This window comes from Ipomoea triloba, chromosome 12 (genome assembly GCF_003576645.1).
Source record: "Ipomoea triloba cultivar NCNSP0323 chromosome 12, ASM357664v1".
Classification (NCBI taxonomy): domain Eukaryota; kingdom Viridiplantae; phylum Streptophyta; class Magnoliopsida; order Solanales; family Convolvulaceae; genus Ipomoea; species Ipomoea triloba.
Genome location: NC_044927.1, coordinates 4,889,907 through 4,915,645, shown reverse-complemented (window position 1 = coordinate 4,915,645; position 25,739 = coordinate 4,889,907). Strand labels below are relative to the sequence as shown.

Below are 25,739 nucleotides of genomic sequence, written 5' to 3'. Positions count from 1 at the left end.
TTGTATGAAAATACCACCAACAAATTTAAGAGAAAGAGAATGAGAAAAAGAAAAAGAAAAAAAAATGGAACTTAAATGTGTCCAAAATACATAACATAATCCAAATGATTCACAATAAGCAAGTGCCTAAGATGTTACAAATTTCACTGATGTCTAAGAATTTACAAACATGGTTCATATGAGCAATGTTGTAAGCTAACAACTGGATAAAATGGTGAGTAAATGGGACCTGGAAACAGCAAACTAGGATGGATATATGCATCTGCAACCCCAAGATTGTTAACTAAGCAAACTAGGATGGATAAATGCATCTGCAACCCCGAGATTGTTAACTAAACAGCCTTGTCTGGTATGTCCCTCTTTAAAGTTTAAAGCCTCCGTGATATCCACCATGTTCCAAAGAGATGGTAGATCCATTCTTCCAAAATTTCAAGATCTGATAAATAATAGTAAACAATCTGGGGTGAAAAAGAATTTATCAACAGACCAAAATTTCCCATTTAACACGAGCATTAGGCAGTATAAACACAAAACATACTGACATACATATATGCAATTTTTATTTCTTTTCACATGGTTCTCACATTTTAAAAACCTGTCCATTTTAATAATGGATGGGTTTGGTTGAAGCATAAAATTTCAGCTGCTACAGAGGAGTTGGTTCATGCTGCAGAATGCCAGAATCTCCTAATGTGTTACTGGTCTTGAAACAGAAGAGTATAGCAAATTGTTAGGCGGAGGCCAATAAAAGGCCAAGTCTAGCAATTGGCAGCTAGGGGAATTGTTGGGTGGAGGTCCTATTCATATATACCAATTCCTATCTCCGAAAAGTAGGTTCTCCTCTTTGATTTCTTACCTGTATAGGAAAAGTAGATGCATACTTAGTCTATTCAAAATTGATTTTATTATTTTTGTAACTCCAATTCCAACAAAGGTTAAAATACCAATTTGGTAGTTAATGCTCAAAAGGGAAACAGAGAATTGCATTATTCCAAGTTACAAAATTTGCAAAAATATAATCACTGAAGGGTTGAAAACACATTCAATTAACAGATTACCTGCACTCTCAAGTGTCACACCCGGATTCGAATGCTTCCTCTGTATCAGAAAAAGATAAGAGGGTGCACATCCCAAGCACATGCCCGTTAAGGCACACATAATACTCAACTGCATCTTCATAAGCGTCCAACCTACAGCTGGCACTTGATGGTATCATCTTTGCCTGCAGCATGCTCCACAACTTAGCCTTACAGTAAGGACATACCTCCTTTGGGTGTAGCTGTGCCTCTCTCTGAATCAGCATTTTCCGAACTTTTGATGTTGCAAACGATTTAAACAGTCCACGGAAAAAACCAACATCCCCCTCTTCTCCTTGGTCAAGATGCTCGCAAGGGTCAGATACATACAAAACATCCATCCTGCATTGCGGTAAAAGAAAGCTCTTCCCAGATGTCCTTGAGAAACGGGTTTTGTGAACAACATGTCCAGGAATATTAATGCTATTGAACAAGCCGCCCTTGGTACAGCCGGAGCAGTAAATCAGAAGCTTTCCAAGGGCGCTCCAGTTCCCATCAACACTGTGACTCCTACTAGACTGCAGATCAAGCATCATCTTGGGTGCTCTTTCCTTACAGAACTCCTTCCAAAGCACCCTCTTGGCTAGATCATCAAACCATTTGCATACACACGACAGAGCTGCAATCATCTTAGGGTTCCAGTTCAAATGCTGGAAAAGTAAAAATATCACTTCTTCACTCATATGCCCTTTTATGCAAACACAATTTGTCGAGTGTAGACATCGGAAGTGCTTGGCCATTGGCATTGTTCTCACCTGTCAATCATTGCAGAAACAAAAAGTAGGTACTCTCAAACGTAATGAACTTTTTTTTTCTTTTAATGAACTGCTAAAATTAATGTAGCCAACATCTTCAAAAGTTCAAGGATAGTTGCATTCTCAGTTAATACAATTCAGGGAGAAGTTAAAATGATAATTGAAACATGTGCTCCATCTCAACTAAAAGCCTAAGCTGATTCGAACCAAGACCTATGGCATACGGTTAGCTCTGATACTAAATTGAAGCATGTACTCCATCTCAATTAAAAAGCTGACCTAATAGTTAGGCTGCACATTTATATTTATATATTATATATATATGCTCAACAATGATCACAACTAGGACAATACCATAGCACTCCAAGATGGACTTCAACCCTAGAAAACAAATCCATAGATGAACCAACTGAGACACACTACTATACTGGAAATCAAAGTGCAGCAAACCAATGTTTAATCAGTGTCCAATCCAGACAAATGCAGAGAGCAACACTGGTTTAACTAACTAAAGATTATCAATCCTTATTATTTAAGGTCATAACTAATGAAGAAAATCATAATTGGCATACCCTATATATCCGGGGTACACCCAAATGCCAAATCTTGACCTCAATTTACTGAGTAGCCTTTGTCAAACTCAATTGGAGCTGAAAATGTAAGTCCACTTATATGATAAAAATCTCAATTTTTCTCCTTCGCGTGATTTGAGGGACAATTAAATGATCACAGAAAACCGAGAAGCACCTCACAAAGCCCTAAATGCACACCATATTTGAGTAGAAAAAGAAATTGGGAAGAAAATCAAGTCTGGATACAGTAGTACAGCTGATCATACAGATACTTACAGCTTCCTAGCAAAAAACACAAGAATCAGAGGGTTAGATCGTAACAAGGCAGAAATCGGAGCCCCAGAATTTTCACCCCAGCTCGCGTGGCCTTAAAACATTAGCATACAAAACTCCCTCCAGAACGCGAGCAAGAAACAAGAAAGAAGAATTGAAAGACCAGAAATTTAAGCATAAGATGCTGAGAAAATTCATATAAAATAATCGAAAGCAGTACCTAAACGGTCGAGCGAGCGAGGTAGGAACTAGGAAGGGAAATTACTGAATTCTTGAGGGGTTTTATCGTCCGCTAAAATGCTGATCAAGTATGGCCACGCACAGTCGGCAGTAGATCGGCAGGATATGAGTAAAGACAGACACAATCTGCTCTGCCATTCCATATCTAAATATCTTAGAAAAGAAAAAAGAATACGGACTAAGCTAACTGGTTTAATAAGTAAATTTAGAAAAAGAGAAATTTAACAAGTGAGATTAGGCTTAAAATGGGCAGATCACTTAAATACGGATAATTTTTTTTTGAGTACTACTAATTCTATTACAATATAATATTTATTGTTAACTATTAACTACTTTTTCAAACTACTAAAGCACAAAGAGTCAACCTGAAGTTCGATCATATGTGGGTGCAATCGAGTACCACAAAGTCTTAAACATATACACGGATATTTAGTGTTTATTGAATAACTAAATTACTTTGATTTATTTCCTCACGTATTTTGTTGGATTAGAATTAAAAATTCAACTTTTTTAGGGAAGTGAAGAAAAGAAAAAGAAAATGCTTACATTTATGAAGAAGGGATAACTTCACGGGGCGTTCTCTCACAGCCAAAGGTAAGTGGTCATTCATTGATAGCTCAGTGTTTTGTCGGGCCAGCTTTCGGAATCCTATTGCCCATTGGCCATTGCCTATTCACCACTTGAAAGCAAAGTCTCCTTCAACGTGCAGACTGAGAAATAGCAAGTACTCCGTAAGCGTATCAACTTGGTATCAAATCTTGAGGCAAATTAGTAAAGTATTACATGGAGTCTCGAATTTTACTTTCTATGCTTACTCCCTTACACAAAAGTTTGATGTTGATATTTTTCTAAGGACTCACAGGGCGTGATGGAATAAGAAATGAAAGTCCATGTAGTAGAACTTGACAAATTATGATCCACACAGTGTTATGTGGATCATAATAAAAAGTATACTTTTTAATATATTAAAAGTACATTATTTGTGTACTAAATTTACATTCTACAAAATAATGTACTTTTAATACTCAAATAATATATTTTTCATGAATATAAGATACATTTTTAATATACTAAAAGTACATTATTTGTGTATTATATCTACATTATTTGATAGTATGGTCAACACAATAATGATTGAAATCTTGAGCACAAGGCTTTTGTAAACGTGCTCTAACTGGGAGACAAGGGAGCCACTTCGACTTCGTCTTCGGCTTGAGACGAAGGCAGGTGTGAGGGTTGTTTAAAAAAAAATAAAATAAACCCTTATGTCTAATATAATAATAATAATAATAATCAAGAGCAAATGTGTTTTCTTTTTCTTTTTTCTTTCTCTTTTAGGGGACTATGAATTCCAATTCATTAAATTGAAGAAATTGCAATTCTCTCAAATCAAACAATGTAAATTCCATGGATGCTGAATTTTATTGTCAAAGAATTGAAATTCATGCTAACTAAACACGTATTCAAAAAAAAAACACGGATTAATTAATTTAGCATCTTATCATTCTTATGTAACTATTTTATTGAAAACAATTAAACAAAATCTTCTAAATATAAAATTTATTATTAACATAAATAAAAATAAAAATTAAGAGTCATTTCCATTCTTGGTCCTACTGTTATTAGGGCATTGCCAATTTTAGTCCACTTCATTAATTTTTGTCACATTGCGGCCAGTCTTTCTTTAGTCATTGCCATTTTTAGTCCACCGTTAAATTTTTTGTCAAATAACCGTACAAAACATGGATATTTTGGTCTTTTCATGCTTTGATCATCTCCTTAACCTTTTGCAGTAGTTTCCTTACACATTTTCATCCAATGAAGAGGTCTGGCGAAAGCCATGGCTTTGTAATGTGGCTCACATGGCTTTCGCTGGACCTCATCATTGGATGAAAATGTGTAAAGAAAGCTACTGTAAAGGGTCAAGGAGATGACCAAAGCATGAAAAGACCAAAAATACCCTTGTTTAGGACGGCCATTTGACGAAAATTTTAACGGTGGACTAAAAATGGTAATGACTAAATAAGACTGGCCGCAATGTGGCAAAAATTAATGAAGTGGACTAAAATTGACAATGCCCAATAACAATAGGACAAAAAATGGAAATGACTCAAAAATTAATTATATATAACAGGTGATAGCAACCTCCCCGGAAGATTATGTAGCTGATTATTATAGGAAAAGAAAAAAAAGGTGGAAGCAAATTCTTATGAATCTTAGCATATCTTCTACAGAGGCGTTTCTAGTTCACAGCAAAGGCTACCGACTTAATGAGAATGTTTACTCATATTAGTTTATCGTTTGTTAAGCAATCCGCGAATCAAGCAGCCCACTTGTTAATTAGGCAGTTTGGTAGTGGTTTGTAAACACTCCTAGTGTCATTTGTAATACTCTTCTCTCAGAAAAGAATTGATTTTACTCTTTTCAAAAAAAGCAAAAGGCTATCAACTAGGTCTTGACTATAGAACAAGATTAGGAATCTAAAGAACGACAAAGCACATGCTTCAAAAATTGAATAATGCAAAGTAGCATTCTCGTACTATACACGCATAGATACATGCACATTTGTATATTTACATTTGCATGTTCATAAGCATCAAATGAATTTACATAATAGTTGAATATAACAAGAACTAAGCCACTACAATAAGTCAATATGCTTCACTAGCCTGCACAAAAATATTTGTATAAACAAAGAACTAGTACCTTCATGCTTCCACAATCATCACAAATCTAAGCATATAAACCTAAGCAAAAAAGTCATTCATGTGCTATAGCTAATAGCTTTCTCATTCTATGCAAAGTTTTGAGGGAATCAATAGCAGCAGTCAGAAGATCACCACAAGATTAAACAGAATCGCGCGAACTAGAAGGCTTTGACAATCAAGACTGCAAGAATGAAATCTCAGGTGATTATTTCTCTGACTAGCCAATCCAAACTTGGATAAGCAAAGTACAGAATGAGAAAAGATGGTAAGGCAAACACAATAGTGATAAGAATGTACAGGGCTAAGATAGCTGCACTGGCAGGTATGGCATACAAGATGATAAGTAGGAACATGACCACCAAGGGGAACTTGGCTGTTAGATGAAAGAAGAAAATAAGTAACTTCCTAAGAGAGGATTGCAGCCACTCAATAGCAAGAAAACCCTCCTCTGTGCGACTTCGATCGAGGTGTGGTTCTGATGATTCTGATTGTCGAGTAGATGATCTCCTTCGGAGACTAATCCCACTCCCACTACCAGAATTTCCCACTAAAGTTGCACCTGAACCCGACAACCAGGATGGCTGATGATTGCCACAAAAGGCAGAACGCAACCTTGTTCTATCACCATTCATGCTCTCAAGCATCCACAGAAGGAAGAAGTTCTTACGAGGAAACTTTAGGTTTCCCCTATAAACAAGACGCAAGGACAATAAGTTGCACCACGGGCAAGCTACAAAGAGCGGAAGCTGGAGCGGTAAGGTAGGAAACTTCACAACTGCCCATTGGAGTCCAAGAATGCAATTTTTACAGAGCGTATGGCCACACCATAAAACATAGGGTACATTTTCAACAATGTTGAAGGACTCCCAGCATATAGGACACTCTAGCCCCTCTTCTCTACTTGTGGTGGAAGAAACTTCATCATCTGAGCAATCAGCATCCTGAGCTCTCTTCAAAGTATCCGTCTTTGGCTCGACTTTCCCAGCTATACAATTGGATGCAAAGCTCCACATCCTTGCTCCCAATAGGAAGATGAACATTTCAATTATAACATCAACATCAACAACACCCCAAGAGGTCAAACCAGAAAATAATCCAGTAATTGGGGGAAGTGGAAAGTGGATTACAACATCACAGTAATTCATTAACAAACCTAGACATTCAGTATACAATTACACAGTATTGCTTTTTCAAATATAGATGGCCATTCATTAAGCATATCTCGCAATATGTTGGGATTTATACCTATTATGAAAAATAAGAGCTATTTTAATCAAAATTTAAGGGATTTGAAGGCTAGCATCTAATTAACTAGATGAATAGAGTGTAGAAAGAACAAAAATATGGAGCTACAAAACCAGCTTAAACAAAGCATCAGTTTAAACCCTAGAATTTGAAGATCGAGCGTATCAGTTTAAATTCATAAAATCGTAATTTAGTATCGATCCAAGCAATCGGGATAAAAAGATAGCATCCAAGCCAGAAAACAAAATCAGAATTCGAATTGAAATAGAAAATTGAGAAAATGATGCTGCCGTCTCTTACCGGTATGTCTCTGCTCTAATAACTGGGATTACTCTGCTTGGGCCAATCCCCAAGTTCTAAAGACAAACCCAAATCAAACCGTACGTTTTTTTAAAAAAATATGTTTTAATGAACATCATGGAGCTTGGTAATAATATCGAGGGCAATTGACATTGTGTATTTTTAGAATGTGTATGTTTTATTCAAAAAAAAAAGAAAAAAAAAAAGAATGTGTATGTTTTTAAAACTATAAAAAATAATTTTGTATTCTTGAGTCCTCAAGAATAGATATTACGGAGTATATTTTATGTTATTTTACCATTGTTTAACCTAAAATATCATATGTTATTTTTTCTCTGTCTTCTCACCCCTTCCAATATAGAATAATATTATTTAAAAATCTTATGTAATAGTAATAATAATAATAATAATAATTATTATTATTATTATTATATATTTTTTATAAGGGTATTTATGTTTTTTAAACATATATTTCATTTATGTTCCTTAAACCGGAATAACATTCATAAAGTCTGTCCCTTCAGTAAACCAAGCAATAGAATACAAATCATATTCTATTCCATGTCTATTCCATTTCTCATGGAATAATATTTCTATTCCCTTAAAATTTATTTCGTGAACCAAACATGTTGTAACTTCCTATTTAAAATTTATACACTTAGTATTTTTTGTAGGTTTTGTTGGGGATGAACCAGTCGAATTTACACAAAATTATATATATATTATTTATATTTTTGAAACATATTGACAGTAAAAATGATTACCGGAGTAACATTGATAAGTAAGTAATTATAGTCTGAGTACAAAAGTTTGTATGTAAGAAAAACCAGAGCCCCCATACTTGTTAATGGACTCGGCTTTTATACTATAGAATAATAACGGCTACAATAATGGGCACCAACGGCCTCCTAATAAGTGCAATGACTCCCACCATAAGTGCCCAGCAACGACTCCTCTCCATAAGTGTCCGGCTCCTCAATAATTGTTGTGCGTTCCTTCGTAATGGTTCTTTGATGAGGCAAACCCTATGAACCGTTATTTCTTCCTAAGTGTTGCATGTTTTAATGGGCTGGACGTACCAGGTCGGATCCGTACCTTGCCCAATTATCCTCTCTCTCTCTCTCTCTCTCTCACACACACACACACACACAGAGTAATATATATCATTCGAATCACAGTAAATATAATAAAAAATTATATAAACACAAATAATAGGATATTTTTATACAGAAAAGGTCACGGAAAGTAGACGCATTTTTTTTAAAGAAATTGCGACGCTTTTTATACAAAAGTGTTGCGTTTTCTTATGAATTTATTTACGGTTTTATTTTTCAACTATACACTACACTTTTATTTAAAAAAAAATTGTTAAAAAGTGTAGCAAAAAGGCAGATTACTATGTTCATTTTTGAAGTAGTGCCCAAGTAGCGTTTCAAAATAATCCTCTGACTTTATAAATTCTTTCCTTTTTTATTTTTTCTTTATTAATTTACAAAAATGGAACCATCTACCATTTATTAATCAAAATCTTAATATCTTAGTTTTTTTTTCAATGTCTCTTTACACTTATTACCTAATTCAGCAATTAATTTTACCAAACACTTTAATTTTAATTAGTTAGCTTATTACCTACTAATTTTTTTTTATTTTTTTTATTTTGAAAAAGCTACTAATTTTTTAAAACTTTCAGTTAGGCATGCCAAACAAAGCGATAAAGGTAAACCACCTGTTGAGAAATGAAACTAAATCCATCAAAACTTTTCTTCCAAAGAATATATGTCTAATATCAACGTATTAAACGAATATGTTTTTGTCTGCCGAATCCTGTGTTGCGAGCTCAATCCGATGGCTCGTTTCAATAAATGTTCACTCAATGAACCAATTTTAGGAGTCCACACCTACCACCTTGAATTAGGGGTGTATGTATCACGATAAAATCTGGAGGCCATGCACGAAATGTGTTCTGGATAAGAGCATTCCAAGAGGGGGTTTTTAGATGATTTTTTGAGATTGAGGTTTTTCAATAAATGGGGGTGGAGTTTTTTCAAGGTTTTTATTCATACAAATGTAAAATTTTTGTGGGGCTCATTAAATGTGAATAAAAGTATAACATATGCTGTACGTGCACGTTTGGCACACTTGTCACGCCCAGCTGGGCGCGTGGATCTACTTTTAAAAAAATTTTATCTGATTTTTCCCTCCAATTTTCTTATTCTCTCTTCCTCGATTTCCTAATTGTGACTGAAAAATCATAAAAAATTACACTTATGAGATTGTTATAATAATTCAATTTCAACCTAGGGTGTGTTTGGAAACTCGGAAAATGATTTCTGGTTTATAATCATATGCTTTTTCGGCTTTCTTCCGCCATCCTCCGCTTTCTACCTTGACTGATTTCCGACAACATCAGACTGGTTTTCGCCGGAAACTAGTACAAACCAGACTGGCCGGTTTTGTCGGAAACCAGTAGAAACTAAACTAGTTTCCGCCAGAAACCAACTTGGACAAAAACCAGTCTAGTTTCTAATGGCTTCTGACGAAAACCAGTCTGATTTGCATTGGTTTTCGTCGGAAACCAGTACTCTTTTTAAAAAAAAATTGTTTGTTATTTGAAAAAAAAATAGTTGGGCAAAACACAACTGTCGTCAAATCTTTTTTAGTTAACAACAATTAACATTTTAATTATACAATTTTACTTATTTTCCAGAAAATGAATCATACACATAAAGACATTTTTCTGGAATGCAACCAAACACGAGAAATGAATATATTTCCTGAAAAATGACTTAATTTTTCGAAGTCATTTTTCTGATTTCCAAACAAAACCCCTAATTTAAATCCAGTAATTAAATATGAAAAGAAGATAAACATTGTAATTGGAATAAATTTGACGCGATAAGGCACAAAAGTATCCAATGAAACGTCACCTTTAATTTGTGTCTCATTTTTATCCAAGGTACAAAGGAAGGTAAAGAAACCCTGGAAAACAGGGTGTGGCTTGGATATTAGGGTTTTGCACGGTTGGTTTACTACTTACTAGCTTATGTCCAAACTCCGTACCCATAATGAAAACGCTGGTTAGACACGGTGGAAAACATGTAGCGACAAAATGGCCGTTCAAGAACAGGCGACGAGTGACCCACGCTGATTTTGACTCAATATTCTCCATTCAATCATTAATTGTTTAAAGCTAGCTAGCTAGCAAGATAGAATGTGTGTGTACGGTATCTCATTGGGGATCATCTGCTATTTGGGATTCATACTACACTAAATTGGCAGGATTTTTTTTCAAAAAATAAAAATAAAAATTGGCAGGATTTAGGGTTGATTACAATTGATGCTGTGCGCGTAAAGCGCACAGCAGCCGCCCGCCGCCCATGCGGGCGCATCAGGCGCTTCTGACACTTTTTAAATTATATTTATTTATTTATTTTTCATCCCCTCTCATTTTTTCTTTCCTAATCACACTTATAAAAACTCCTAAAAACCCGCGAAATATCCCCAATTGATAGGGATGCTCTAATTGTTGAAACAATATATTGAAAGATATATATGGGTAGATGGGTACTCGTTGTTTTGTTCATAGAATGAAAATAACAATTTGATAAAAGAATAAAAGTTATATTTATGGGAATTTATTTTGTCATTCATGGAGTGAAATGGATATAAGAGAATTTTTTATCATTTTTTTTTAAATGAAGCTAAAGTAATTTTTTTAGTCAGACTCTAACTATAGGAGAAACCTTTAAGCTCATATCGTACTCAGACTAATAATCGTTTGCACCGGACTGGCCCAATTAAAGGATGAGATTGCACGACCACTAACGCCAACCAAACTAGTTAATGAAGTTAATATTGATAATAGCAATGATTGTTTTATTAACAAAATGTTTTAATAGAGGGTTTATCAAGCAATTCATGGTGCACTGTACTCCGATCCGGCCTCCACGTACGTTAATAGATTATAGATAAGAATATATTATGCACAATCATTCGCCTCAATTCATAATTATAAAGTACAAAACTATATTATTGATAGACATTTTTAAAATTATCACACCGAATCACTCATCAAGATCCTTTATATAGAATTTCAATATTTCATAATTAAAAAAAAAAAATGCCCTTTTGATCTTTAAGTATAACTATAACGTAGATTCTGTCATCTAATAATTAACAATATGAGTTTTCAAAAAAAAATAAAATTTAACAGTATGTTATTTTGATAGTTTTATGGTGAATGATCATATTTGTCATTTTGATAACAACTAAAGGATTAAATTTATGTTTTGAATAATTAAGTGATTAAATCTATACTAGCTACCTCACAATTGAAGAAGCAAAAAAGTAATATATTTTTTGGTTGTAAATTAAACCATAAGGTGTTACGGGTCTTTCTCTGTCCGTTTAACGGTTCGGGTTCACCTCCGCTCTCTCCGAGAGACACAGGAGTTGGCTCAAGGAGAATTGTTACTTGTGGGAATCAATTTAGAGTTATCCCGGAATTCTTCCGCACAAATAAGCTCCTTTGCTAATTGAGCTACCCCTGCTGAAAATATCGTTGTTTCCGTCTAACATTTGCGTCCAATCGTAATAATATTTTTTCTTTATTAAACAAAAGTGATGATGAGTGTTGAGAATTTGATGGATCACGAGAGTGGGGCTGGCAATAATTGAATGGTAGGTTCAACATACAAAATGATGAAAACCATGCATATGCATGCAAGAGACGTTTGTGCCAAGTAAAATTGGACGGTTTATTGTTTTATTTGGGGCAGGCATGAACTACCCCGGAAAGATCCACTTTACCGCTAGTTTTGTAAGGAAGTAGCGGCATTCGACAAACTAATTCAGGCTCTGAAATTATTTGAGTTACTTCTCACTGTTGTATGTGTATGTAGGCCTCCTTATTTGGACCTTTAATTTGAACCTCATAAAATCAAATTATCGGGTGTGGAACATATATAATAATATATATAAATATAAATGTGCACCATAATTATCAGTTTAGATTTTTAGTTAAAATGAAACACATCTTTTAATTTGATGTTAGAGTCAACCTCATTTAATAGGTCGTTTGGTTGTGAGGGAATTAGAATGAAAAAGAATTGTAATTCTATAAGAAATGAATAAGGTGTGAATAAAGTATAAATTTAAATTTCATTGTTTGATAAGTAGGAATGGAATTACTATAAATTTTAATTATATGGAATGAAAGGGAATAAGAAGTATAAAAATAAAAATATACGTGTAATTACAATTCTTATAGAAAGAGGTATAATAAGATTATTAGGAAAAACAATTTAATCATCACATTCTAAACTTTCTTTTCATGTATTCTCGTTGGTAATTTCAGGTAGTGCTTCATAAATTATTATCTCTTTCCATTTTTATACACATCATTTAATTTAGGCATTTAGCTTTATGGGGACTTTCAGTTTCCCATATAGCTCTTGGCTCTTGCTAGTACTACATTCCATGATTCTTCCTTTATTCTTTTCATTTTATTGTATTTTTCCTTTTCCTGTTTAATTTATTTGAAACTTCACTCTCTGTTTGCTTATAGTGGGGCACAAAAGGAAAAAGGATATTAAACTTGTTACTAAAGCCTCCATGATATATATATATATATATATATATAATGACTAACTTTTTAATATATGAGTTTTTGGTAATTAGCTCATAAGTGATAGTTGATTGTGTTAACTATTTTGATTAGTTGATAGTATAAGCTAGTTATAGAAAAGTGTTTAGTAATTTATTTGTTTATTCTTAATTGATTATATCTAAAATGACATATTTATAGTATGAAAGTATGTACGGAGCCTGCACGAAGGTGTGCAAGCCTCGTGCGTGAGGGATTTTAATTTACGCTACCTGATCATGTATTATTCATGCAACATCGCGTGCAACTCTCTAGAATTGTAACCAACATGGTTGGTGCGGTGGTTTGGTGGTGAGCTGCGCTTCATTGAGTGCTGGTAATGGTGAGCATTCTTTGAGTGCTGGTCGTGATAATGGAGAGTCGTTGGAGTAATTATTATCCCGTCAATGTGTCGTCTTTGTGTAACGAGTGACCGTTTGTTGCCTTCGGGTTAGTGCTGATGATTCGAGTCAGGTGTTGATGCCCAATTATCCTGTCATGTAGCATAGAGGTTCTCTTGGGCATAAGGGGTTGCAAAATAAACCACAAACTAAAAATTGGGTTTTGTCATCTCCTCTCAATCTTGCTGCTACTTGATATGCTACTACTAATCTTTTAAAGTGCGACTACTCGTTATACTACTTACTACTTTTAATCTTTTTTTTTTTTTTATATCCCATTTGCTACTATAACATATTGAAAATGCTGAGTTAATTTTGATTAGTTTAGCAATTAACACTAATTAATTCCAATTTATCTTAGAATTAACTATTAGGTCTAGGAACCAATAATGTGTTAATGCATGGGTCTAGGAATCAATTCCCAAACATGATTATTTTTGAATTGATTTAACTCATCCTACATAGCTTCAATCCAATTCTTGTCATTTTGCATCATATATGGCATTAGGCTCTATTCGAGATAGAAAACAAGCAAACATAGGTTCATGTTTTCTCAAGCATTATGCGTGAATGCCTTTATGCACATTACCAGTGACCTACTCGAGTAGATGATCTTTGAGCCATTTTAGGTCTAGTCCTAGATCTGAAGGAATGCTAAGATTATTTCTAGAAATGTCTCCCATCTGTTGTGCATCCTCCGGTAGAATGACGTCTACTGGAGGTGTGACATTTATCGGTGGAGCTAGAGTTACAAAGCTAGATTTACCTCCTTGTAGTCCTTTGCTGACTAGAGTTACAAAGCGAGATTTACCAACTACACGCTATCAGATAGTGACTGCGGGTTCCTCTCATCAGGTTCCCCTCATCCAAAATAATAATAATAATAATAATAATAATAATATAGTGCAACACTTGTATTTTGCTAAGTTTTTTTTTTTTCAAAAAAAAAATAATTGTTTACAAATATACATGCGTTTATATTGTATGCAAAAGTATTGTAAATACATGTATTTAAAAAAAATTAATAATTAATAAATAACATTATAAGTATACATATTCGTAATTTAATGTGTAAATGTTACTAAATAATGATTCAATGAATGAAAATAAATTTTATTAATAATATATATATACACACACACATGTATGTGTGTGTGTATGTGTGTGTTTTTAATGATTATTTAATTATCATTCTATTTGGTAGATACACTACATGTATATAGACACGTAATATTCAAACTAAAACTTATCGCTATGGTAATTAATTACTTTTAATTTAGAAGTCACTGCTATAATGGTTCAATCAAATATATACAAGTGAATCAGCAGAAAGATATTTAAACCTAACTCAAATTAAACTTGTTTAGTTTATTAATTAGTTTGTTTTGCATAGGGAAACGTGTTGGTATATGCATATATTTTATATATATTTAGGTGAGATATTATGATGATTAGTGTCATTATTGCTGAGGTCTAGGGTGTCAGGGTAAAGTAATATGGCTTTTCCAATTATGAGTTCACATGATGTATGAAAAGATTTTACTACAAAGTTGGAAACCGATGGATCTGAAATGGGCCCCAGGATAGATGGAGTTGCAGTAGTCCCCACAATACTTGACGTTCCGTAAGGAGTTTTCCTCTTTCTTATCACCACCACCACGTACGCTCCCTGCTTCCATGTGCTCTTCTACTTGCACGACATGCCCAAACAAATTTCCTGGCCCATCCCTTCTCCTCTCCACAACCTTTTAGCTTATCAATAACAACCAACTTAGATTTATTTACTTTTATAGGCAATCCATGTTTGGGAGTGGCCAGGTGATCAGATAATTAAGGAATTATTGGACGAAGGCTGGTAAAGGGACATGTCGAGCACTAAGTAGCTAGGGCATTATTACGCTAAGGATGGTGAAGTGGCAAGTCGAGTACTAGGTGGTTAGGAGATTATTAGGTAGAGGCAGCTGAAGGGACAAGTTGAAGGTATGAGATTATTGGGCGGAGGTTGGTGAAGGAGCAAGTTGAGCATCATGTGATTAGGAGATTATTGGGCGGAGATTGGTGAAAGAGCAAGTCTAGCACTAGGTGATTAGAGAATTGTTTGATCGAGGCCTGAAGGGTCAGGTCGAGCCTGTGAGGCTGTTAATAATAACAGGTATATATCAGTACAACAATAATTCATATATGTGATATATACCATAATTTATGCTCTTTCTTGTAGCTAATATAAGTTGCCACACAAGTACACACTCTCTCTCTCTCAGGCCTCAGCTCGTCTATGTTCTTCCAGCTGTTTGGTTGCTCATCAATACAAAACATACTGTTCTTAATTCTCTGATCTCCCATCCTCCCATGGTTTCCCTCCTCCCGAGATGCCTTCTTATCTCTCCCTCTCAAGGTTTCGATCATCTTATTATCTGTTTCGATCTTTATTCATTGAATTGTTTTATGATATATAGTGAATAGTGATGTATTTTTATGTGTGTTTAATTAATTAGGTGGTTTGGGACGATATTGCGACGAAAATCAGTTCAACCGGACAACAGCGACGACACCTACGACGAAAACCCCAACTTTATCTCGACGGAATGTTACGCGTGCACGCAGGTTGGAGTTCCGGTTTTCCACTCCACAAGTTGCGACAATGCTCACCAGCCGGAGTGGGAGGCCTCGGCCGGTTCGTCGCTGATTCCCATCAAGAACCGGACCGGTTCCGTCACTGTTCGGTCCACCCAAGATTTCCACCGCTCGGGGCCGTTCGGGCGTGTGTTGGACCCCCGTAGCAAGCGCGTGCAGCGCTGGAACCGGGCGTTCTTGCTGGCGCGTGGAATGGCCTTGGCCATCGACCCTCTCTTCTTCTACGCCTTATCTATCGGGCGCAGTGGGACCCCCTGTCTTTACATGGACGGCGGTTTGGCCGCCATCGTTACTATCCTCCGTACCTGCCTTGACGCCGTCCATATCTGCCACCTGTGGCTCCAGTTCCGTCTGGCCTACGTGTCAAGGGAGTCACTCGTCGTCGGGTGTGGCAAACTCGTCTGGGACGCGCGTGCGGTTGCCTCCCACTATGTCCGCTCCCTCAAAGGCTTCTGGTTCGATGCTTTCGTCATTCTTCCCATTCCTCAGGTCAGCTTACGTAATACCTATGCTTTTAAATAATTAAACTCAAATTCAATAACAGTGACAGTTGATTTAAAATGTACGGAGTATAATATATATTTCTATGTTTCGCATTAACTCTGTGGAAGAATCCGCGACTCCACATAAAGTAGAGCGAGACAATAATTTGCATTTATTTGAGGTCCTACGTTGTCTAGAAATTAAATGAAGGATATAATGTTGGTTATGTTGGTCGACTCACTCCAATTATTTTCTATTTTTGTGAACTGAAATATTTTTTGTGACAAAATCTTTGCCGCCTTTCACTTATCACTCCTACTCAAGGCTAAGCTACCCCAATCAATTGAATGGATAGTTTGGACCCAATCAAGTCAGTTATGTGGACCGTAAATAAAGTATATTATTTGTTTATATAAAGCAATTATTTGAAGGTGCATTATTTACGTACTGAAATTATATTGTTTTGCATATTACTAAAACTAATATACTTTTAACATATTAAAAATATATATTATATTCATGACGATGCAAACATTTAATATATTAAAAATGTAGATTCTATTCATGGTCGATACTGTTATATGGACCGTGGTGTACAAAAAATTTACCATTTGGACCTATGTGGGCTGCCAACGCTTGTAATCAACAACCGTAAGGACAGCCCAGGTGGTAAGAGTGCTCTACCAGGCTGGTTTACCTCCTTGTGGTCCTTTGCCGGCTAGGGCCACAAGGCGAGGAGAAAACCTCGTTAAAAGAACAACTGTATGTGCCCATTGAGTTTTCCAAATAATAATAGAATCTAGATAGAGAAATTTTATTCAGTCAAGTGAGACTCGTATGAATGGATAAGTTTGAGAACCCTTTATTAAATATTAGTAATTGAATTGCTTTAATCTTTTAACTAAAGTGATGATATTTTCAATTTTAGTTTGATCACTATTGGTCGATCTTTTCAACTTTTTGAAACCACTTAAATTCAATTTAATATATGTAGACTATCCTCACTTTCACTAAATTTTGCATATTTGAAAAATTAATAGATCAGATCATCTAATTGATAATCAAAAACTAAAAGTAAAAAAGAGATTGTAATTGATAGACTAAAAGTGATACTAAATCTAAAAAACTTGAGTTCCAAATTTTTATCAAGAGTACTTTCATATGGAGTATATTGAAACACTTATAATTATTTAACACACTTAATCTGAATATCTTTGATTGATTAAGAATGAAACCCCACAGAGTCCAAAAGCACATAGGATTATAGGAATCTCGCTCTTTTTTGGTTAAATCAAACAATCACATGCTTAGCAGTGTAGGTGGCCGTAATTCGTAAAGCATCAAATGATTGCCAAAATGCTACCATGTATTGTGTTAAGAGTTTACTAGAAGTAATCCATTTTTTTACTTCCTCATTTTTACTCCCTGACGTGACAATGAATGATTAATTATCTTCATCTTGTGAGTCACAAAAAAAATGTTAACATCAACATTGTGTAAGAGGATGTAAAAGTTGAGAATAGAATTTGGAAGTACATGTAGTATTTTTCAGTTTGTTATAAATTAACTAGTTAAAAGTGTTGCACATTACACAACGAAATAACTGTCTACTAATAATAATAAGTAAATACAATCTACAAGTTGTTATATTCAATAGCACAAGCAACCTATAGCTGGACTGAGATTTTTATAGGTTTACCCAACTCAGTCAGACTCATATTTTAATCGAATCAGCACAAAACAATTCAAAAAGAACCATCAAATTCGAGATCAAACCTAACCATTTGACACGGCTTAGAGGAAGAGAGAACTAAGCCTGAGATAAAAATTCAAAAAAACAATGTCATCTGTGTTGAAATCTTGTTAAACATTTTTAGTCAAAATCGGCCATTTTTTCATTGATGAGTATTTTTTGTTGACTTTATTTTATTTTAATAGCCAAACACTGAAAATTTTGAAAAATGAGTTCTGATCTGAAAATCATTTTTAGAGTTCCCAAAGAAAAAAAAAATGATTTGGTATGTATGTTATATATGCAGGCAGTGTTTTGGTTGGTGGTACCAAAATTGATAAGGGAGGAGCAGGTGAAGCTCATAATGACAATTCTTCTACTTATCTTCTTGTTCCAATTCCTCCCAAGAATCTACCACAGCATCTACTTGATGAGAAGAATGCAGAAGGTGACAGGCTACATTTTTGGAACCATTTGGTGGGGCTTTTGCCTCAACCTCATAGCTTACTTCATTGCTTCCCATGTAAGCTATATATCACCCATCTCTGCTTCTTAGCTTAACTTTTACATAATATTTAATTTAATTTTCTTTTAGTACTACTGACTCTGATACAATGTAATATAATACTGATTGATAGGTTGCTGGGGGTTGCTGGTATGTTCTTGCGATTCAAAGGGTGGCTTCATGCCTTAGGCAGCGGTGTCATTATCAGAAAAGTACGTGTAATCTCCGGTTGTCGTGCTCGGAGGAGGTGTGCTATCAGCTTCTACTGCCAAACGGCGCTGAAGAGAATCCTTGTGTGGGTAACTCAACGGCGGCGGCGCTGATGAGGAAGCCGTTGTGTTTGGATGTGAATGGGCCGTTCCGGTTTGGGATATACAAATGGGCTCTCCCCGTCGTGTCTAGCCGCTCCGTTGCTGTCAAGATTCTTTATCCCATCTTCTGGGGGCTCATGACTCTCAGCACGTTTGGGAATGATTTGGAACCGACTAGTAACTGGTTGGAAGTCATCTTCAGCATTTGCATTGTGCTTAGTGGGTTAATGTTGTTCACACTCTTGATCGGAAACATTCAGGTAAGTGTGTTTACTATTATATCAAAAGTTATAGCAATAAAAAGGACAGTTCCACATTTTTTAAATGCAGCGTGCTAGATTTGGTCTTTCAAAGTCCTGTCCAACAATCACTTAGTCACTTGGTGCTAGACTTACCTTTCAAGTTCTCACCTAACAATCCTTAACCATATGGTGTTGAACTTGACCTCGCCCAACAACTCCTTAGACACCTGGTGCTAAACTTGACATTTTAGTCTTCGACCCACAATCCCTTAGCCACATACTGAACTTGACCTTTTAGGTATGTATGTTATAGTACATGTTGTTGTAAAGGTCAATCAAAAATTTTAACAAAGATTCAATTTTTATTTTTTTATACCTCTTAAAAGTCAATACTACATTTTCGAAGGGCAAAGTGGTGAACTTGGTCTTTCAAGCCTTGCCCAACAATCTCCTAACCACCTGTTAGCCAAATCCCTGCACAATAATCCCCTATTCACTTGATCTGGATTTGACCATATAAGTCCCACTTAACAATCCTTTAGTCACTTGGTGCTAAACTTAACCTTCAAATCTTTGTCCAACAATCCCTTAAACATCTAGTACTGGACTTGACCCTTCAAGCCCTAATCTAACCATTTCTTAACTACCTGATGCGGGATTTGACCTTTCGGGCTTCTGCACAATAGTTCTATATCTGCTTATAACAATGTTATGTCATGAAACTTGATTTGGCTTGAACTTCTAGCCTTAACGTAGTGTCCATGTTGTGAAGGTATTTCTGCACGCGGTGATGGCAAAGAAGAGGAAAATGCAACTTCGGTGTCGAGATATGGAATGGTGGATGAAGAGAAGACAGCTGCCGTCAAGCTTGAGACAGAGAGTGCGCTACTTTGAACGCCAAAGATGGGCAGCCATGGGTGGGGAAGACGAGATGGAATTGATTAAAGACTTGCCCGAAGGGCTTCGACGAGACATTAAACGATTCCTCTGCCTCGATCTCATCAAAAAGGTACCATATATACCTCTATCTCTCTGCTTTGAATCTTCCTATCTACACTGTACTTCAGCTACCTACCTACCTGGTTTCTTGTATGTATCAATTTCAGGTGCCTCTGTTCCACAGTTTGGACGATCTCATTCTTGACAACATCTGCGACCGCATTAAGCCCCTAGTCTTCTCCAAAGATGAGAAGGTATACAAAGTTTTCATTGCCATAATATCAGTTAATGTCATCTGCATTCTTCCAATGCTTTTGACACATTTAGTTTTAAACTTAAACTTATCAATAGTCCTTTAACTTTTAAATTTAATTTTATCCAGTTGTGAGCTTTCCTGTAGTTTTAGCCATTTAAGCCATGTAAAGTAAAGGTAAAATCGTCTTTTCACGAGGACCACAGTTAGTTAAAATTTGAAACTTGAAAGAATATAGTAGTTGAAATTGGAAAGTTAATTTTAGCCATTTAGACCGTGTAAAGTAAGAGCAAAGTCATATTTTTAGAAGACTCACAATTAATTAAAATTTGAAAGTTGAAGGACTACTTTGTAGTTAAAATTTGAAAGTTAGTTTTAGCCATTTAGGTCATTTACATTAGTGCATTTTGCACAGTTTTTTAGAGTAGCATAGCTGATATAGAAGAGAGAAGTAGACGAGCGGGAAAACATGAGTTGAGGTCCTCTTGCAAGGGAGGGATTTTTTGTGGGTCCTACGGTACAGAGGAAGAGGAAGGGAGCGTGCATGGCTGCACGTTACGCGCACAATGGTGCCCAGTCGGCGCATGCTGGCACGTCATTGCCATTCTATTTTGCGTCAGATCCCTATTTTCTCTTCTTTTTTTTTTTTCTCTTTCCCTCCTCTTTCTCCTACTTAGCACATCAAAAACCACCCCAAAAACCTTACTATTGAGGATGCCCTTAGGCCGTGTAAAGTGTAAAGGGTAAAGTTGTCTTTTCAGAAGAACAACGATTAGTTAAAATTTGAAGATTGAAGGTTTAAAACTTAAAGATTAGGTGGTTAATTTGAAAGTTGAGGTACCAAGGAAACTTTGAAATTAAATGTAGCAAAATTTGGAGATGAACACAGATACCATTAACTCTCTGGAATCCATATTATATTATATTTCTTGAAACCACCTTAATTTTCACATTTCTTTCTGTTTTGGCACCAAATGAAAACAGATAATAAGAGAAGGAGATCCGGTGCAACGAGTGGTGTTCATAGTCCGGGGCCGTGTAAAAAGCAGCCAAAACCTCAGCAAAGGCGTGGTGGCCACAAGCATCCTCGAACCAGGCGGCTTCTTAGGCGACGAACTTCTCTCATGGTGTCTCCGCCGCCCCTTCATAGACAGGCTACCGGCTTCTTCCGCCACATTCACCTGCATCGACTCCACGGAAGCCTTCGGCCTCGACGCCAATCACCTCCGCTTCATCACAGATCACTTCAGGTACAAATTCGCGAACGAGCGGCTTAAGCGGACCGCAAGGTATTACTCCGCCAACTGGAGAACCTGGGCCGCCGTGAATGTGCAGTTGGCGTGGCGGCGCTACGTGGTCAGGACCAGAGGGAGTCGGCCCATTGCTGTGCCGGAAAATGGAGACGACGGCGATCGACGGCTCCGGCAGTATGCCGCGATGTTCTTGTCAATCAGACCACACGATCACCTTGAGTGATATATTATTCTATTCTTTGTTTTACTCATTTGTGATTTTCGATTTGCTATGGTTGATATTGAGGTTTTAGGATCATTGTGATATTGTTTGATGGCAATAAAAGGTACTCTGTAATGAAATAAATTTTTCTTCTTCTTTTTCTTTAAAAAAAAAACTTGAATAAATACATTATTTTTCAAGTAAATTTTAGTAAGATTGATTACTCTTTATATGTTAATTTTAAAAACTTAAAGATAGCTCAATCAACGAAATTGGTCGAAGAATTGGTTCGATAACCACTAGGTTGCTCCTCTAGACTGAGCAATGTTAAGTATTGCCACACTCATAGAAACAAGATATTCTTTCAAGTTGGGAGAATTCATCCCCATTTTTATAATGAGGCTAATGATTATAGTTGAGAAAAGTTGTGTTTTCGATACTCGAGTTATATAGAAACGTTATAGTAGACTTAATTTATGTAATACGAGCATCACAATTTTTAACTCTAGTTGTTAATAAAGTGACACATCTAGTTTTTCTTTAAATGATAATGGTCAAATAGACCCTCCAATTATATACAAAAATTTAATTAGACACTCGAACTAAAAAAAAAAAAAAAAAAAAAAAAAACTTTCAATTAGACCTTAAACTTGTTAAATTTGTGCGATTAACCTATTTAACCTATAATAGCATGTTACTCCTAAATTACATGTCACGCTGCACATTTATGCATTCTAAGTGACATCCTATGTGACATGTAATTTAGGAATAACATGCTATTATAGGTTAAATATGTTAATTGCACAATTTTAACAAGTTTAAGAGTTTAATTGAATTTTTTTTTAGTTTGAGGATCTAATTGCACTTTGATATATAGTTGGAGGATTTGATGAGCTAATTAAGATGTGAAGTTTGTATTAAATTAAATGCCTGGGGCATTGAGTTGTATGTATCTAAGTACAAAAAGAATTCCTAATCTTCCATCTATGATTAGATTAATCCACGGAGAGATGAGACGACGGCAAATGCAAATAAAAGAGATCAAATGAGAGTAAATTTTTATACAAATCTTTCCCCACACCATTTGCGGGCATAATACATACAGAAATGATCATCGAGCACTGGCTTCATCATAATTACATATATAGTTTTCTTTTGTTTTGTTTTCTTTAGTATATATATATACAAAAATGGAGGTCTCAAAGCCATAATACTCTACATGAACAAATTAGAATAGAATTCACGTGGCTTTTGTCATCCTTCCTCAACAAGATGGTCAACGTGTGATAACTGAGGTGTGATTAAGGTACTTGGGTTTGCCGGCCCGAAGATCAACTCCACGCAAAATGCTGGCCCGCAGATTGACTTTCCCTTCTTTCCAACTTTGTCCATTTCCCGCAGAGATAACTGAATTTTTAATTATATAATTATACATACATACAAACAATGAGGAAAACTACACCATCACATTTAAATTTTGTGTGTATACAGTTGACACATTAATATGTTTGCAGTTAATATATTATGTATCTATAGGCACATAATATGTTAACTGCAGAGACATAATTTTCGGATTAAGGTTCACAATACAAAGAATGACAGGTAGACAATAGATGTATACTTGTAGCAGGCCGCTCTTGATAAATGATGTGTTGAAGCATGCATAAAAGAGACGCCCTCCGATAAGCTTCTCGTAGAATATTATACGGACATCTCCCATGACCTGTTCAATAGATAGTTAGCATCAACTTACTCGATGTTGTTAAGCAATATATAAACATAAATGTACAATTCAACTATCATATTTTGATTTAGTATCGGGCTGATGTACAATTCAACTATCATATTTTGATTTAGTATCAGGCTATCAGCCCCGACTACATAAGTGAGAGGAAATATTGAGCACATAATACATAAATAATATAAATGTGCAATACAATTATGAGCTTAGGCATAGATAGATATGCAATTGGGTCTTACTTGCAAAGGGTTTTCATAATAGTAGTCAAGGCAGGTTTTCTGGTAAAGCATGGAGCTTTCAGTGTCCATTTGGATAACCAAACGAGGTTCCTTTTCTTCTTCGAATTCATCATCCTCTTCTTCATTGCCTTCCAGAAACGAGTAATAATAACGAGGGCTATTGGGCCTATGGAACCCATTCTTATTTCGCCTGCAACAGCTCTTAGACACTTCTACAGGCGGGCAATATCTCTCTCCAGGAATCTATTATATATATATATATATTATATTATATTATTTGTGATCGATATACAAGAAAAAGATATGTGTAGAAATTACTTACATTTTGCAGCTGAGAGACCACAAAGAAGATAGAATCAACATTTACTGTATCATATAATCGAATGCGACGAAGCTCTCTAGAACATGGTTTGGGCAAATTCACATCTGGAATGCCACGATCAACTGTATCTGGGAAGGAAAGTACTTTCTCCCAGTACCCAACATAACGACGCTGGCTTGGTATTGAAACCTGTTTAAATCAATCAAAATATCAGCTTAGACTTTTAGTTGAGATAAAACACATGCTTTAATTTGGTTGCAGTCGAATATAAGCTTAATAGCTGCTTTAATTTAGTATCAGAAAGATACCCTTCCTAGATGTGTGAGAGGTTTGTTGAGCATATATAATATATAAACATAAATGTGCAGAGAGACTTTTAGTTGAGAAGAGCACATACTCCATGGTTGTTGGTAGTTCTCTTTTCTGCATAGACTTGCAGAGCTTCCTCGGCTGACATGCCAGTGTAAACCAGGTATGCACACACCATTAATCCAGTTCGACCTTTTCCAGCCTGCAAATTAAACCATTCCATCTTGAGATCACAAGGAATTTAACAATAATCCTTTAATAATAGATCATCAGAGTGAGTCATGTTACCATGCAGTGTATGACAGCAGTGTTCTTTGGGTCAGATGACAACCATGAATGGACATCCTCACAAAACTCCTTCACCATTCGGAGAGGTGGGACATGGTTGTCATCAAATGGATACCTCTCGACACGACCATAAAAATGTGTCGGGTCATAAGCTTGTTCGATACACAAGTTATAGACCTAATCAATCAAGTGGTGGGGTCAGTCAGTTCATCCAAAATTTAATATGCATGATAAAGAATAAAATTAAAGTAGCTTTAGTGCTCGACCTTATAATGTCCAAAATGTCTCATATCGAGGACAGATTTAACTTGCCACATAGGGTTCCGGTACATGGCTCGCATGTGTTCCGCTGGAAACGACATGGCGAGAAGCCTGTCGGTTATATATGTCATATCCAAATCATAACCTCCGACCAGCAATCGCCTTCTCTTCTTGGAGACCAAGTTACGAATGTAACAACTCCTGAAGATTAAATTTACGAGGTCTTGTTGGGCATGGATGTAGTTCAATTGAGCTACCAGTGCAGGCTTCTTTTGCCCCTGTTTTCCCAACCTTAGCCCCATTGCACGATTCTAGTCTGTCTTAAAATTGAAATTCCTGATGATATATATGATCCTACAAGAACAAATACAAATTTAAATCCATCAATATATTCAATATTCAGAATTGAGAATTCAGAAATATATATATATATATATATATACCTGTGAACATAGAGGTGGGTCGGTCCGTGGGTGGAATTGGGCGGGAACAATATAATATAATGGTGGATTGAAGCTGCGATTTTGAATTCTGTAGGAGTTGAAAGAAATTGAGGTTGCGAAATGAAAATGGTCCAAGAATCTTGACAACGAAACGTGTGGATTCTTGGACCAAAAGAGATTGGGAATGTATGAGACAACCTAATTCGCTAACCCGCGTGCAGTGAATGTTTTAAGGTGGCCACAATGGAAACTCCTTCCATCATATTCATCTCCTTTACACAACTGTTCTCTGTAATCCTTGTTTAATTTGGTTTCGATTTTTCACCACCCCTGATTTCGAGATTAATATGCCGTAACTAAAGGCCAGA

At 35.8% G+C, this 25,739-nt stretch overlaps 4 protein-coding genes across 11 annotated transcripts; 1 reads left to right on the top strand and 3 right to left on the bottom strand.

Annotated features, from left to right (window-relative positions):
* Positions 1 to 53: 53 nt before the first annotated feature.
* LOC115998733 (EID1-like F-box protein 2) lies at positions 54 to 3,073 on the bottom strand. Of its 7 annotated transcripts, none has more exons than XR_004093957.1 (5): positions 2,897 to 3,073; positions 2,404 to 2,685; positions 1,059 to 1,831; positions 585 to 856; positions 54 to 458 (listed from the first exon to the last, which is right to left on the bottom strand). XR_004093957.1 is itself a non-coding variant. In XM_031238375.1 (5 exons), exon 4 carries the CDS (start codon positions 1,820 to 1,822, stop codon positions 1,067 to 1,069), a length of 756 nt encoding a protein of 251 aa, XP_031094235.1. In that variant the 5' UTR covers positions 1,823 to 1,831; positions 2,404 to 2,481; positions 2,579 to 2,685; positions 2,897 to 3,072; the 3' UTR covers positions 54 to 436; positions 1,059 to 1,066. The 7 variants fall into 7 exon arrangements, 6 of the variants coding, with proteins under 6 accessions (XP_031094235.1, XP_031094236.1, XP_031094240.1 ...); XM_031238375.1 differs by lacking the exon at positions 585 to 856 and having other exon boundaries at positions 54 to 436; positions 2,404 to 2,481; positions 2,579 to 2,685; positions 2,897 to 3,072; XM_031238376.1 differs by lacking the exon at positions 585 to 856.
* A 2,346-nt stretch (positions 3,074 to 5,419) lies between these two features.
* LOC115998732 lies at positions 5,420 to 7,290 on the bottom strand. Of its 2 annotated transcripts, XM_031238373.1 has the most exons (2): positions 7,170 to 7,290; positions 5,420 to 6,638 (listed from the first exon to the last, which is right to left on the bottom strand). In XM_031238373.1, exon 2 carries the CDS (start codon positions 6,635 to 6,637, stop codon positions 5,822 to 5,824), a length of 816 nt encoding a protein of 271 aa, XP_031094233.1. In that variant the 5' UTR covers position 6,638; positions 7,170 to 7,290; the 3' UTR covers positions 5,420 to 5,821. The 2 variants fall into 2 exon arrangements, with proteins under 2 accessions (XP_031094233.1, XP_031094232.1); XM_031238372.1 differs by lacking the exon at positions 7,170 to 7,290 and having other exon boundaries at positions 5,420 to 7,162.
* Positions 7,291 to 15,087: 7,797 nt separating this feature from the next.
* On the top strand, positions 15,088 to 21,943 carry LOC115998093 (cyclic nucleotide-gated ion channel 2). The gene is made up of 7 exons (XM_031237563.1): positions 15,088 to 15,609; positions 15,710 to 16,337; positions 18,371 to 18,586; positions 18,702 to 19,139; positions 19,894 to 20,130; positions 20,228 to 20,314; positions 21,298 to 21,943. The coding sequence occupies exons 1-7, from the start codon at positions 15,584 to 15,586 to the stop codon at positions 21,787 to 21,789; spliced, it is 2,124 nt and encodes a 707-aa protein (XP_031093423.1). The 5' UTR covers positions 15,088 to 15,583; the 3' UTR covers positions 21,790 to 21,943.
* An 857-nt stretch (positions 21,944 to 22,800) lies between these two features.
* LOC116000440 (phosphatidylinositol 3,4,5-trisphosphate 3-phosphatase and protein-tyrosine-phosphatase PTEN1) lies at positions 22,801 to 25,625 on the bottom strand. The gene is made up of 8 exons (XM_031240528.1): positions 25,372 to 25,625; positions 24,934 to 25,282; positions 24,668 to 24,844; positions 24,468 to 24,581; positions 24,071 to 24,259; positions 23,749 to 23,991; positions 23,390 to 23,491; positions 22,801 to 23,175 (listed from the first exon to the last, which is right to left on the bottom strand). Exons 2-8 carry the CDS (start codon positions 25,228 to 25,230, stop codon positions 23,023 to 23,025), a joined length of 1,275 nt encoding a protein of 424 aa, XP_031096388.1. The 5' UTR covers positions 25,231 to 25,282; positions 25,372 to 25,625; the 3' UTR covers positions 22,801 to 23,022.
* Between the last annotated feature and the right edge of the window lie 114 nt (positions 25,626 to 25,739).